The sequence below is a fragment of the Mytilus trossulus genome, chromosome 1 (assembly GCF_036588685.1).
Source record: "Mytilus trossulus isolate FHL-02 chromosome 1, PNRI_Mtr1.1.1.hap1, whole genome shotgun sequence".
In the NCBI taxonomy this organism is placed as follows: Eukaryota; Metazoa; Mollusca; class Bivalvia; order Mytilida; family Mytilidae; genus Mytilus; species Mytilus trossulus.
Window position 1 is genome coordinate 79720976 of NC_086373.1, and position 12822 is coordinate 79733797.

General features: G+C 31.9%; 2 protein-coding genes across 2 annotated transcripts in view; both read right to left on the minus strand.

Annotated features, from left to right (window-relative positions):
• LOC134686613 (GDP-fucose protein O-fucosyltransferase 1-like) overlaps nucleotides 1-12822 on the minus strand; it is a 340651-nt gene that overhangs the window by 77790 nt on the left and 250039 nt on the right. The gene's annotated exons all lie outside the window — the stretch shown is intronic.
• Nucleotides 627-2549, minus strand: LOC134696111 (uncharacterized). Its single transcript, XM_063557756.1, has one exon. It carries the CDS (start codon nucleotides 2547-2549, stop codon nucleotides 627-629), a length of 1923 nt encoding a protein of 640 aa, XP_063413826.1.

Here is a 12822-nt window from a genome sequence, read left to right on the forward strand (position 1 = left end):
AAAATTCATCAGCGATGTGTAATTTTTGATAGTATTAAACCAAACTGGCTGCTAAAAGCGAATCATTATTTTACTACTTCACTTTCATTAATTATTGAACAAAAACAATCAAATTGTATTTTGTTTACATCTCGTATCTAATGTCTCTTTCACATGTCTACTATGTATATTTTATGCTATTAATTCACATAAACACACATAGACTTACTAATTCAGTTGCTAAAATATGTCTACACGTATAGTCAAAGCAAAAATGATTTATGGACAATAAAAGTGCACAACAATGTACATGATTATTTAATGATAACAAGGTTAGATACCGTATAGCGGGTTATTTTCGCGGGTGTAAAATTTCGCGATTTTCATTGAACAAGGTATACGAAATATTTTGGCGGTTATTATTTTGGCGGATTAAAAACTTTTATTAATACCTTTGTATGTACAGTTTTAATTTGGCGGAATTTATTTTGGCGATTAAGTTCTGTCCGCGAAAATAAGCGAAAATTTGCACCCCGCGAAAATAACCCGCTATACGGTATTGCATGGTGATTAAATAAAAAAAAAACTTAAATCTATATATGGTAACTATTGTTATCAATAATTGTGTTTTCGTCTTAAGGTAGGCTTCACCAGAGTTGACGCAGTCTGAACGCAGCACTTGTTATGTTATACTCATCTCTCTCTGCAGCAAATCGAAAATAGTTTTTAGCTTTATCAGTCTCACCTAACATCTGACAAGCTATTCCAACTGAAATGAGTAAGGTAGTGTCATTGTGTTCTCCATTTGATAGAATATGGTCCTCAATAATTGTCGTAAATAGCTGAGATCTACAAGAATAACATGATCTCAAGTCCTGGAGATGGTAACAACACAGAAAACGAAGGAAATATGCACATGGTATGGATTTAGAGAAAATTACCATATTCCGGACATCAAACTCCAGTTCAATTGGGATGACTGATGATCGTTTTTCAAATGTGACAAATGGAATCATTAGTGACGTCACCTGTGATATAAGCTTCAGGTTCTGTGTCCGTTCCAATGTAATATTCGGAACTAATGATTTATCTGAACATTTAGACAACGTGTGATTTATGATATCTATTGATGTTAAATATTTTTTGTGAACATAGAAGAAAGAGGCCAATTTCAGCCAACCTGATATTACATCTGAATGTAATCCAACCAACAACTGGCTGAGGGCATGTTGGTAGAATCTGTATTGTTGTTTATTGTTTGGGTTATTTATATGTGGTAGTGTTAGAGGTATTCTTTGATATGCAATTGCTATTGACCATGCTAATAAACATCTAGATAATTCTGTTTTACAATGACGCAGCAAAGTATGCATGGCTACGATATTTATATTTGGTGGCTCATTTCGAGGAAACTCGTATTCTAATATTGTTTTAACTAATGTAGTATTTTCACAAACGGATCTTATTATTTCACACGGAAATCTTATGTAATCATGCAAAGTTTCCGATGATGAAAACATCTGAAATCCTGTTTGATAACAATTTTTGAGGATGTTGATTAATGTGTTCCTGTTTTTTCTGTTAAATCTTAAATACAGCAAATTATTTTCAGGAATGAAATAATGTAACAATGTTGAATAATCTATAGAGTATATCAATCTTTGAAGGCATGCCATAAAACATGGAATGATATTGTCTGGTCTCCAGAATGATGTTTCAATTTCCTCAGAAATCCAAAACATAAGGGTCTTTAAAAAGTATGAACACAATAAACCCTTTAAATCATGGTTTCTTTCTACTATTTCTTTCAATAAAATCTTCAGCAAAGCATAGCATAGAAATTGGGTATGACTGAAGGAATGTATCAGTATTTTTTCTGCTACAGAAAATGATATGCGCCACTGAAGATTCTCATTTATAGACCCTTTGTATCCAATTGGAACAAACAGAACTCCGCATGAAGTTATTTTTGAAATAAGTTCAGGTGAAGGCCATATTGAACGCGGTCTATAGATCCAAGATTGAGATTGGGAAACCCACTTATCACATTTTATACAGTGTGCAACATCGATTTCATCATTACCGTCTGATAAGCAAGGACCATGAATTTTATTTAGTCTTGGATCCATAAAACAGGTCATTGTATTTAGTGCGTGTAATTTGTAAAGCTCACTTGAAAAAAGTGTTTCTCCTCTGTGTTGTTGTAGAATTTGAGTTAAACAAAGACATGAACATTTACAATTGGCACATAGCCGTATGCGTAGATGTGTAAAACACGAAGGTGTGTCCTCAGTATCCATGATTAATACAATCCTCTTATCATTCTGGACATAATCTTTTTCTGTTTCATAAACTACAAATTTAGGATTAAGGAACATCAAATCAAGATCACTACCTTTAAGCTGTAGTCCTTCTGCCTTACTTCCACTTGTTATTTGAGGACCTGATTTAAATGTTCTCAAGTCACTACATAAATACAGTAGTCGTCTAGCTCTTATAATTTCATCTGATCCTATCTTCAGACATAAATATTTATAAAAATGCAAGGATTCACTTTTACTGTGACACATTGTCTTAAACTTTGTAGAGATGTTAAATGTTCACTGGTGCTTTCCGTATTCTATCTTTTACCTTGTATTTTGTTTCTAGTTTCTGTTTCATTGTCTAGACAGTCGTTTATCCTTGTTGCTTTTGGGATGATTCTGTATTATTGTCGAGATAGTATTTTATCCTTGTTATGGTTTCTTGATGGTACTGTATTATTCTCTTGATAGTCTAGTGTGTCTGGATGGTACTGTTTTATTGTCTAAATAGTTTTTGTTCAATTGTTTCTGGATGTTTCTGTAATATTGTCTAGATAGTCTTTTAATCCCTGTAATTGTTTCTGGATGGTAGTGTGATATTGTCTAAAAACACGGAGCCTGGGCTCACACCGAACAACCAATACCTGAATTATATAAGGGCATACACTACAAGCACGGGGACACATTCTACTGCATAAATAGTCTGTTTATCTGTGTAAATGTTTTTGTATTCTTGTCTGGGTAATATTTCATCTGTGTAATTTTTGAAGATGGTTCTTCATTATTATCTAGTCTTTTTCTTGAAATTTCTCTTACTTTTTCTCTAAAAAATAAAAAAAACAAAATGTCTCCTTACTTATAATTGTCTGTTATTCATACACAATAGATTGATTGTTGGCATATAAGAGTAAATTTGTGCTGGAATACATTACTCCATAGCAGTACATATCTGAGTATTTTGATCAAATAAAGAATTTTTTTTAAAAGATAGTCCATGCACACATGTTTTATAGTAAAACTAATCTATCGCCTGAATCAATTAGAACTAAACCTTGTGCGTTGATTTTAATTTATAAAAGATAAAATGAAGGCAGCAGAAGATGTTGATTTTATTATCAAACCGGAAGTAAACATGTAAAAAAAAACAAGTGTCACGTGGCTACAAGTACGGTTAAATAAAAAAAAAATCCGTATGAACATGACTTGAAACACTACTAGAGCACACAGCAACATCGTGGGTCCGTGACTGAACAAAAGTACCTACGCCTTATTTGGAGCCTTGATCTTTTTCTTCTGATAAAGTTATGCTGCCAATAAAAGGGTGTTGATGTGGTTAACAGAACAGAAAATATATAAAAGGGTATGGATAGGGTCTACAAAATAGGGAATAATGATCAAAATGTGCAAAATTGCCATAAATCAAGGAAAAAAAAGAAAGAATAGAGAAAAAAGGTAAAAAATGATGAATAGAGAATATAGAGGGGTGCATTAATGTAAAGAATAGAAAATAACAGGCAAAATTTATACAAAATAGAGAAGACTGGTATACAATATCAAAGCAGGAACTAATGAAGAGCCCCCATCTAGACTCTCAGAATAAAACTGGGGTGTAACCACTAAATTATTATTTTTCACAATGTTGACATTTTAAATAGGCACCGTATTGTAAATATGGTAGCGTCATTCTTTATATTTAAATAATTCATTAACAGTTTTGCACCCATATAACGTAACTTTTCACTGATATTATCATTAATCATTCGATGCAGTCATGTGTAGATTAATAATGATATGGATTCCATACAGTGGTTGATTCAATATACAATGTCACTGGCGTTTTTTTTAAATTTTGAAGCAGCCGATTTTCTAGGTTCTGTGCAGTTTTTGTTCATTGTTGTTTTTCCTATTTTCCAGTTCTGATACTGGAGAATTATATTGCTTCCTTAATATTAGCTTTATTATGTTTCCTAAGTTAAGCTTCCTTTACATTAACTTTATAATGTTTCGTAATTCGTGTCTGTCTTAACGTTAACTTTATAATTGTTCGTAAGTCATGTCTTTCTTTACGTTAACTTTATAATGTTTCGTAAATCGTGTCTTTCTTTACGTTAACTTTATAATGTTTCGTAAGTCGTGTCTTTCTTTACGTTAACTTTATAATGTTTCGTAAGTCGTGTCTTTCTTTACGTTAACTTTATAATGTTTCATTAGTCGTGTCTTTCTTTACGTTAACTTTATAATGTTTCGTAAGTCGTGTCTTTATAATGTTTCGTAAGTCATGTCTTTCTTTACGTTAACTTTATAATGTTTCGTAAGTCGTGTCTTTCTTTACGTTAACTTTATAATGTTTCATTAGTCGTGTCTTTCTTTACGTTAACTTTATAATGTTTCGTAAATCGTGTCTTTCTTTACGTTAACTTTATAATGTTTCGTAAGTCGTGTCTTTCTTTACGTTAACTTTATAATGTTTCATTAGTCGTGTCTTTCTTTACGTTAACTTTATAATGTTTCGTAAGTCGTGTCTTTCTTTACGTTAACTTTATAATGTTTCATTAGTCGTGTCTTTCTTTACGTTAACTTTATAATGTTTCATTAGTCGTGTCTTTCTTTACGTTAACTTTATAATGTTTCATTAGTCGTGTCTTTCTTTACGTTAACTTTATAATGTTTCATTAGTCGTGTCTTTCTTTACGTTAACTTTATAATGTTTCGTAAGTCGTGTCTTTCTTAACGTTAACTTTATAATGTTTCGTAAGACGTGTCTTTCTTTACGTTAACTTTATAATGTTTCATTAGTCGTGTCTTTCTTTACGTTAACTTTATAATGTTTCATTAGTAGTGTCTTTCTTTACGTTAACTTTATAATGTTTCATTAGTCGTGTCTTTCTTTACGTTAACTTTATAATGTTTCGTAAGTCGTGTCTTTCTTTACGTTAACTTTATAATGTTTCGTAAGTCGTGTCTTTCTTTACGTTAACTTTATAATGTTTCATTAGTCGTGTCTTTCTTTACGTTAACTTAATAATGTTTCGTAAGTCGTGTCTTTCTTTACGTTAACTTTATAATGTTTCATTAGTCGTGTCTTTCTTTACGTTAACTTTATAATGTTTCGTAAGTCGTGTCTTTCTTTACGTTAACTTTATAATGTTTCATTAGTCGTGTCTTTCTTTACGTTAACTTTATAATGTTTCGTAAGTCGTGTCTTTCTTTACGTTAACTTTATAATGTTTCGTAAGTCGTGTCTTTCTTTACGTTAACTTTATAATGTTTCGTAAGTCGTGTCTTTCTTTACGTTAACTTTATAATGTTTCATTAGTCGTGTCTTTCTTTACGTTAACTTTATAATGTTTCGTAAGTCGTGTCTTTCTTTACGTTAACTTTATAATGTTTCATTAGTCGTGTCTTTCTTTACGTTAACTTTATAATGTTTCATTAGTCGTGTCTTTCTTTACGTTAACTTTATAATGTTTCGTAAGTCGTGTCTTTCTTTACGTTAACTTTATAATGTTTCATTAGTCGTGTCTTTATAATGTTTCGTAAGTCGTGTCTTTCTTAACGTTAACTTTATAATGTTTCGTAAATCGTGTCTTTCTTTACGTTAACTTTATAATGTTTCGTAAGTCGTGTCTTTCTTTACGTTAACTTTATAATGTTTCGTAAGTCGTGTCTTTCTTTACGTTAACTTTATAATGTTTCATTAGTCGTGTCTTTCTTTACGTTAACTTTATAATGTTTCATTAGTCGTGTCTTTCTTTACGTTAACTTTATAATGTTTCGTAAGTCGTGTCTTTCTTTACGTTAACTTTATAATGTTTCGTAAGTCGTGTCTTTCTTTACGTTAACTTTATAATGTTTCGTAAGTCGTGTCTTTCTTTACGTTAACTTTATAATGTTTCATTAGTCGTGTCTTTCTTTACGTTAACTTTATAATGTTTCGTAAGTCGTGTCTTTCTTTACGTTAACTTTATAATGTTTCGTAAGTCGTGTCTTTCTTTACGTTAACTTTATAATGTTTCGTAAGTCGTGTCTTTCTTTACGTTAACTTTATAATGTTTCGTAAGACGTGTCTTTCTTTACGTTAACTTTATAATGTTTCATTAGTCGTGTCTTTCTTTACGTTAAATTTATAATGTTTCATTAGTCGTGTCTTTCTTTACGTTAACTTTATAATGTTTCGTAAGTCGTGTCTTTCTTTACGTTAACTTTATAATGTTTCGTAAGTCGTGTCTTTATAATGTTTCGTAAGTCGTGTCTTTCTTTACGTTAACTTTATAATGTTTCGTAAATCGTGTCTTTCTTTACGTTAACTTTATAACGTTTCGTAAGTCGTGTCTTTCTTTACGTTAACTTTATAATGTTTCGTAAGTCGTGTCTTTCTTTACGTTAACTTTATAATGTTTCATTAGTCGTGTCTTTCTTTACGTTAACTTTATAATGTTTCATTAGTCGTGTCTTTCTTTACGTTAACTTTATAATGTTTCGTAAGTCGTGTCTTTCTTTACGTTAACTTTATAATGTTTCGTAAGTCGTGTCTTTCTTTACGTTAACTTTATAATGTTTCGTAAGTCGTGTCTTTCTTTACGTTAACTTTATAATGTTTCATTAGTCGTGTCTTTCTTTACGTTAACTTTATAATGTTTCGTAAGTCGTGTCTTTCTTTACGTTAACTTTATAATGTTTCATTAGTCGTGTCTTTCTTTACGTTAACTTTATAATGTTTCGTAAGTCGTGTCTTTCTTTACGTTAACTTTATAATGTTTCATTAGTCGTGTCTTTCTTTACGTTAACTTTATAATGTTTCGTAAGTCGTGTCTTTCTTTACGTTAACTTTATAATGTTTCATTAGTCGTGTCTTTCTTTACGTTAACTTTATAATGTTTCATTAGTCGTGTCTTTCTTTACGTTAACTTTATAATGTTTCATTAGTCGTGTCTTTCTTTACGTTAACTTTATAATGTTTCATTAGTCGTGTCTTTCTTTACGTTAACTTTATAATGTTTCATTAGTCGTGTCTTTCTTTACGTTAACTTTATAATGTTTCGTAAGTTGTGTCTTTCTTTACGTTAACTTTATAATTGTTCGTAAATCGTGTCTTTCTTTACGTTAACTTTATAATGTTTCGTAAGTCGTGTCTTTCTTTACGTTAACTTTATAATGTTTCATTAGTCGTGTCTTTCTTTACGTTAACTTTATAATGTTTCATTAGTCGTGTCTTTCTTTACGTTAACTTTATAATGTTTCGTAAGTCGTGTCTTTCTTTACGTTAACTTTATAATGTTTCGTAAGTCGTGTCTTTCTTTACGTTAACTTTATAATGTTTCGTAAGTCGTGTCTTTCTTTACGTTAACTTTATAATGTTTCGTAAGATGTGTCTTTCTTTACGTTAACTTTATAATGTTTCATTAGTCGTGTCTTTCTTTACGTTAACTTTATAATGTTTCATTAGTCGTGTCTTTCTTTACGTTAACTTTATAATGTTTCATTAGTCGTGTCTTTCTTTACGTTAACTTTATAATGTTTCGTAAGTCGTGTCTTTCTTTACGTTAACTTTATAATGTTTCCTTATTTTAATTCAAGGAAGCATTTGGAAAGAAGCAATTCCCTGACATATTTTCCGTATGCAAAGTGACCTCAGTGTGATCCATCTCGTAAAAATCTGGTGATAGCAAAACGCATGGATGTCCTTAAAATAAACTATTATCTAATTGTTCATGTTAAATACGTGCTCAATATCCATACCTTTTTTGTTTATTGTTGACAAACATGTGACAGTCGTTAAACTTCGGCTTCAAAACACAAACATTAATTACCTGCCATATTTTCACAACAACAGTGACCAATTGGAAAAAAAATTGACGATTATACGAAATTAAGTGAAAAAAAGTGATAAAATCGTGCAGAGAAGACTAACTTATGGTGTTTGTATGCATTGGTTCAAGAATTAGAATATCATTATTTTCACCGGTCATTGTCTCGTTTAGTATGACTTTAAGAGACATCTACATTATATTGAAACTAAGTTGCAATAATTTGTTTCCCAATCCACTATAAAATTATATGTTTAGGTCCAATTTTACATTTCCCCCCAATCAATAAAGACTTATTTTTTCCCTTTAAGCTCTAACGGTAAATTCATTTGTTATAAAACCCTCAATACCATGTTTACTTTTACCTACCTTTTAATTAAACTGCAATCATTTTCTTTTATTACTTTTGTACATACACTACATTATCTTCCAAGGTCTCACATAGCACATGCTTTTTGTAATATCATTTGATGTTTAAAGGATAGTTTTAGATTGATAAAAAGATAATAAATACCACCTACTGATATTGCTGACATAATAATAAAACCCAATGAAACAAGTTCCTGTTTCCTTCTTCATTTCTTGTGTAAATTTCATTTATTACCCTTTTTTATTATTACGTTTACTGCTTAGTCTGTTTTTTGTTATATCTACTTTTACGTGACTCTGCATTTATGTATGCCGTCATACTTTGAATGACAAAGTTATTTTATGTCTACCTGTGCGAATTTCACCAGTACTGAAAACCTTCCATTCTTTACGGGTAGACTTTACATAGATGAATAAAATCGTATAAGATAAGCAAAATGAGGATGTTAAATTTGATGTATGCCTTTTTGTGCTTCTTCGTTACATTTGTTGTTTTTATAGTGATTAAGATGATAACACAATGTTGACTGTTGTTCCCCTATTTTTGACATTTTTACTCTTTGAGTATGTTTCTTTTGTTCATGCATCGTTGACAATGTAATGGAATTTGATGCGGCTGTCATACAAGTGAGAGGTTTAGCTAGCTATAAAACCAGGTTCAATCCACCATTTTTTACATTAGAAAATGCCTGTACCAAGTCAGGAATATGACAGTTGTTATCCATTTGTTTTTGATGTGTTTGGACTTTTGAATTTGCCTTTTGATTTTGGACTTTCCAATTTGAATTTTCCTCGGAGTTCAGTATTTTTGTGTTTTTCCTTTTTCCTTTCAAAACGCACTCATACAACCGATTGTGTGTGTGCTGGTGTGTGTAGGTGTGTGTGTGTGTGTGTGAAACATCGATATTAAGGCTTAAAAATATTGTACATTGTGTTTCTTGCAACATATGAAAATGTCTTTCACTTATCTGGCCCTATTACAATGTGTTCCATCAAAGCAAACCGTTCAACTGGTACACACTTTTACCAAACTTATTTTTACAACTGTTATGTTGTCAATGTTAAAGTGAAGTGAAAAAGAAAGCAGAATTACATTCTTTAGTTTTTAATCCCACTTCTTCTGCGTTAAATTTTCAGACAATGGATTTATGGTTACATGCCTTGAAGTTTGATTCCTGGTCTAGCCGATGCATATATTTAGACTTGTTTGACATAAATTCTTAAAGACTGCTACCTTGTGAACTAGCACTTAAACATCCAACATGTCAATATAGAACAAAACAAGCTGCCTATTCATAGCATTATCGTACTGATATGATTTGATTTATTGATTGTTGATGCAAGGTTCCTATTCATACCGTAGTATCGAACTGATATGGTTTGATTGATAGATTGTTGGTGTTCAACGCCACTTTAAGAACTCGTGAACTAGATGATATGGTATGCTTAAATCAAGGTACTACCCACTTGGTTAGCGCTATAGAACCAGGTTTAATCCACCATTTTCTACATTAGAAAATGCCTGTACCAAGTCAGGAATATAACAGTTCTTGTCCATTCGTTTTGATGCGTTTTGTTTTTTGATTTTGCCATGTGATTATGGACTTTCCAAATTGATTTTCCTCTGAGTTCAGTATTTTTGTGATTTTACTTTTTTGATACTGTTATTAGTATTTGGTGAATCTAGAATCGTCTCGAATGTTTAAGATTTAGATTTTACGATTTGTCGTTCAGAATTATTGGACTTTTAAAAGTCTGTGTTTTCTACACAGACATTGTTTTCGATTGTTATTAGATGCCTCTTAAATATTCCAGATCATTCTCACAATAATCAGGGTATCATTGCTATTAACGCAGCTGTTACTTTTGTTCATATAATTTGGTTTGATAAAATTGAATACATGTTTCGGACAAAATATTTGAAGACCATTGGCTTTCATATGGGTTTATGTAATGGTGTAAATGCATACCTAGGTTCAGAGACCAATTCATCTTTGTCCCTTTTCATTTTTATCAATATGCATTTGAGGCGACATTATACGACGTGTTTCTATATAGCCAGGAAAACCAGTTAAGGTGACATTTTCCATTGACCAGATATTGGCATTGATTTTGAGTAATATTTCCCTTAATTCGTATTTTATCCTGTCCTTAACATGTTCCCATTCGTATATCTTATTCCAGCAAATGGAAACATTCTAACATCTTCAGGCAACCGATGAGTACCGACATTAACTAAAACGTTATAATTTCAAGTTGGATTTGATGACGTGTGAAACTTATAGCTTTGCATCAATAACGTCGATAGCGGCAACTTGTTAAACATAATTTGAGTTGGGGGGATAGGGTTGGATTGATTACTGGATAGAGGAAATTAACGGGTGTAGTGGCACTTGGTGGGACAGTATATAGGATGCCAGTAATGTATGGTAAAAAACGAGGTTTCCGTTAAAGCATATAAGATAAATGAACCAGACAGGAACTCATGGACTGATCACTTGATTAGTGGAAACTTACGGCAAAATATTGGAATAGAAGGAATCAATGGGACTATAACAAGGATGATGATATATTGAATAATAACTGTTAATAACTAATATGGTGAAATTAACAGAAACTTCAAGTAACTGGATTTCGCATCAACCCATGTAATAGGGTGACGGTAGCGTAAGAAACAGTGAACGGGAAGAGGGAAATCTTGCACCTATGACTGGGACAGTGAAAACACCTTCGGCAATTATTTGGAAGATAGAAATTGATTTGACAATGACTGGAATGATGAAGTTATTGGTTGCAGAAACATGGAAAGTTATTAGTTAAGAAAAAAGACCGGTCTCAGATTATCATGAAGTATTTTTTACTGAGCAAAATATTTTTGTGTGTTTTTGGAGTTTTGAAATTTTTCAAAATACACATCTGATTCTCAGGTTCCGCCACGATTTCTAGATAATTGAACAAACAGAGTTATATCGCTGTGTATGCAAATTTCTCCTTGATTTGTTTTTGCAAATCAACGATTATTGTGCCTTAATTCAAACTTCTGGTATCTACTCATGTTTTTTTTTATTAAAAAAAATGAACATACAATTAGGCAACAGTAGTTTACCTATGTTTTGGTCTGAAATCAATTAACAGATATAAATCATGGTAATAAACGAATATTGGGGAATCTTATGAACTTCAAAGGAGCGAGACCGGTTGCGTTGGCAAGGTGAGTGTCTCCTGATATGCATCCATCACATATCATTCGAAAAAAATATAATTAACTCCGACAAAAATTCAAAATTGGAAAGTCCTTAATCAAATGGCAAAATCAAAAGCACAAACACACCAAGCGAATGGATAACAACAGAGGGACGAAAGATACCAGAGGGACAGTCAAACTCTTAAATCTAAAATAAACTGACAACGCCATGGCTTAAAATGAAAAAGTCAAACAGACAAACAATAGTACACATGACACAACATAGAAAACTAAAGAATAAACAACAAGAACCCCACCAAAAACTAGGGGTGATCTCAGGTGCTCCGGAAGGGTAAACAGATCCTGCTCTACATGTGGCACCCGTCGTGTTGCTTTTGTGATAACAAATCCGGTAAATAGTCTAATTCGGTAGGTCACATTCATGAAAGGGAAGGAGATTGTAGTTACGACGTAAGGAACATATCCGATATCAATTGTGAAACGGTTATTCCATAAAATGATGGCGTCTGTAAAATTTACGAAGGGATGATTTCAACTTTACCCTTTGGAACTCTTGGTTTAAAAGCGTCCTTGTGAGCAGCAACCCTCTATCAAGAAAATCATGATAGGAATATCGTATCAATTGGGAGATATATACCCCGTATGCAGGTACTGCTGGAATGTTGCTACTTATAAATGGAAAGTTCACAATTGGAAAGCTGAAATCATCTCTTTTGTCGTAAGTTTATGTTTTCGCACACCCTTCATTGTCAATTTCTAGATATACGTCAAGATATGAGGCGGACTTAATAAAGCGTTCCAACAACTGTCATATTCCTGACTAATGGAGAAAATGGTTGATTGAGCCTTGTTGTAAAGCAAGCTAAACCTCTCACTTGTATTACACTCTGAGACAAAATGTCATAAATATAATACAATTATACAGAAATGTTAAATATAACAGACCAGACAACTATTCTGATATCTAAAGATGTATAACAGCAAAACTTGTCGTCAGTAAGTTCAGATATATTGTTTCGGTTAATCGATTCGTAATGACGACCATAACTCTTATGTTGTGTCGATTTCAGTTTTTCAGATTTTGTGAAAGGAGCATGCTTTTGTTAGTTAAGTTTGTCCATGAATTAGTGTAACATTTTAAAAGGAAGGTGTTAACACC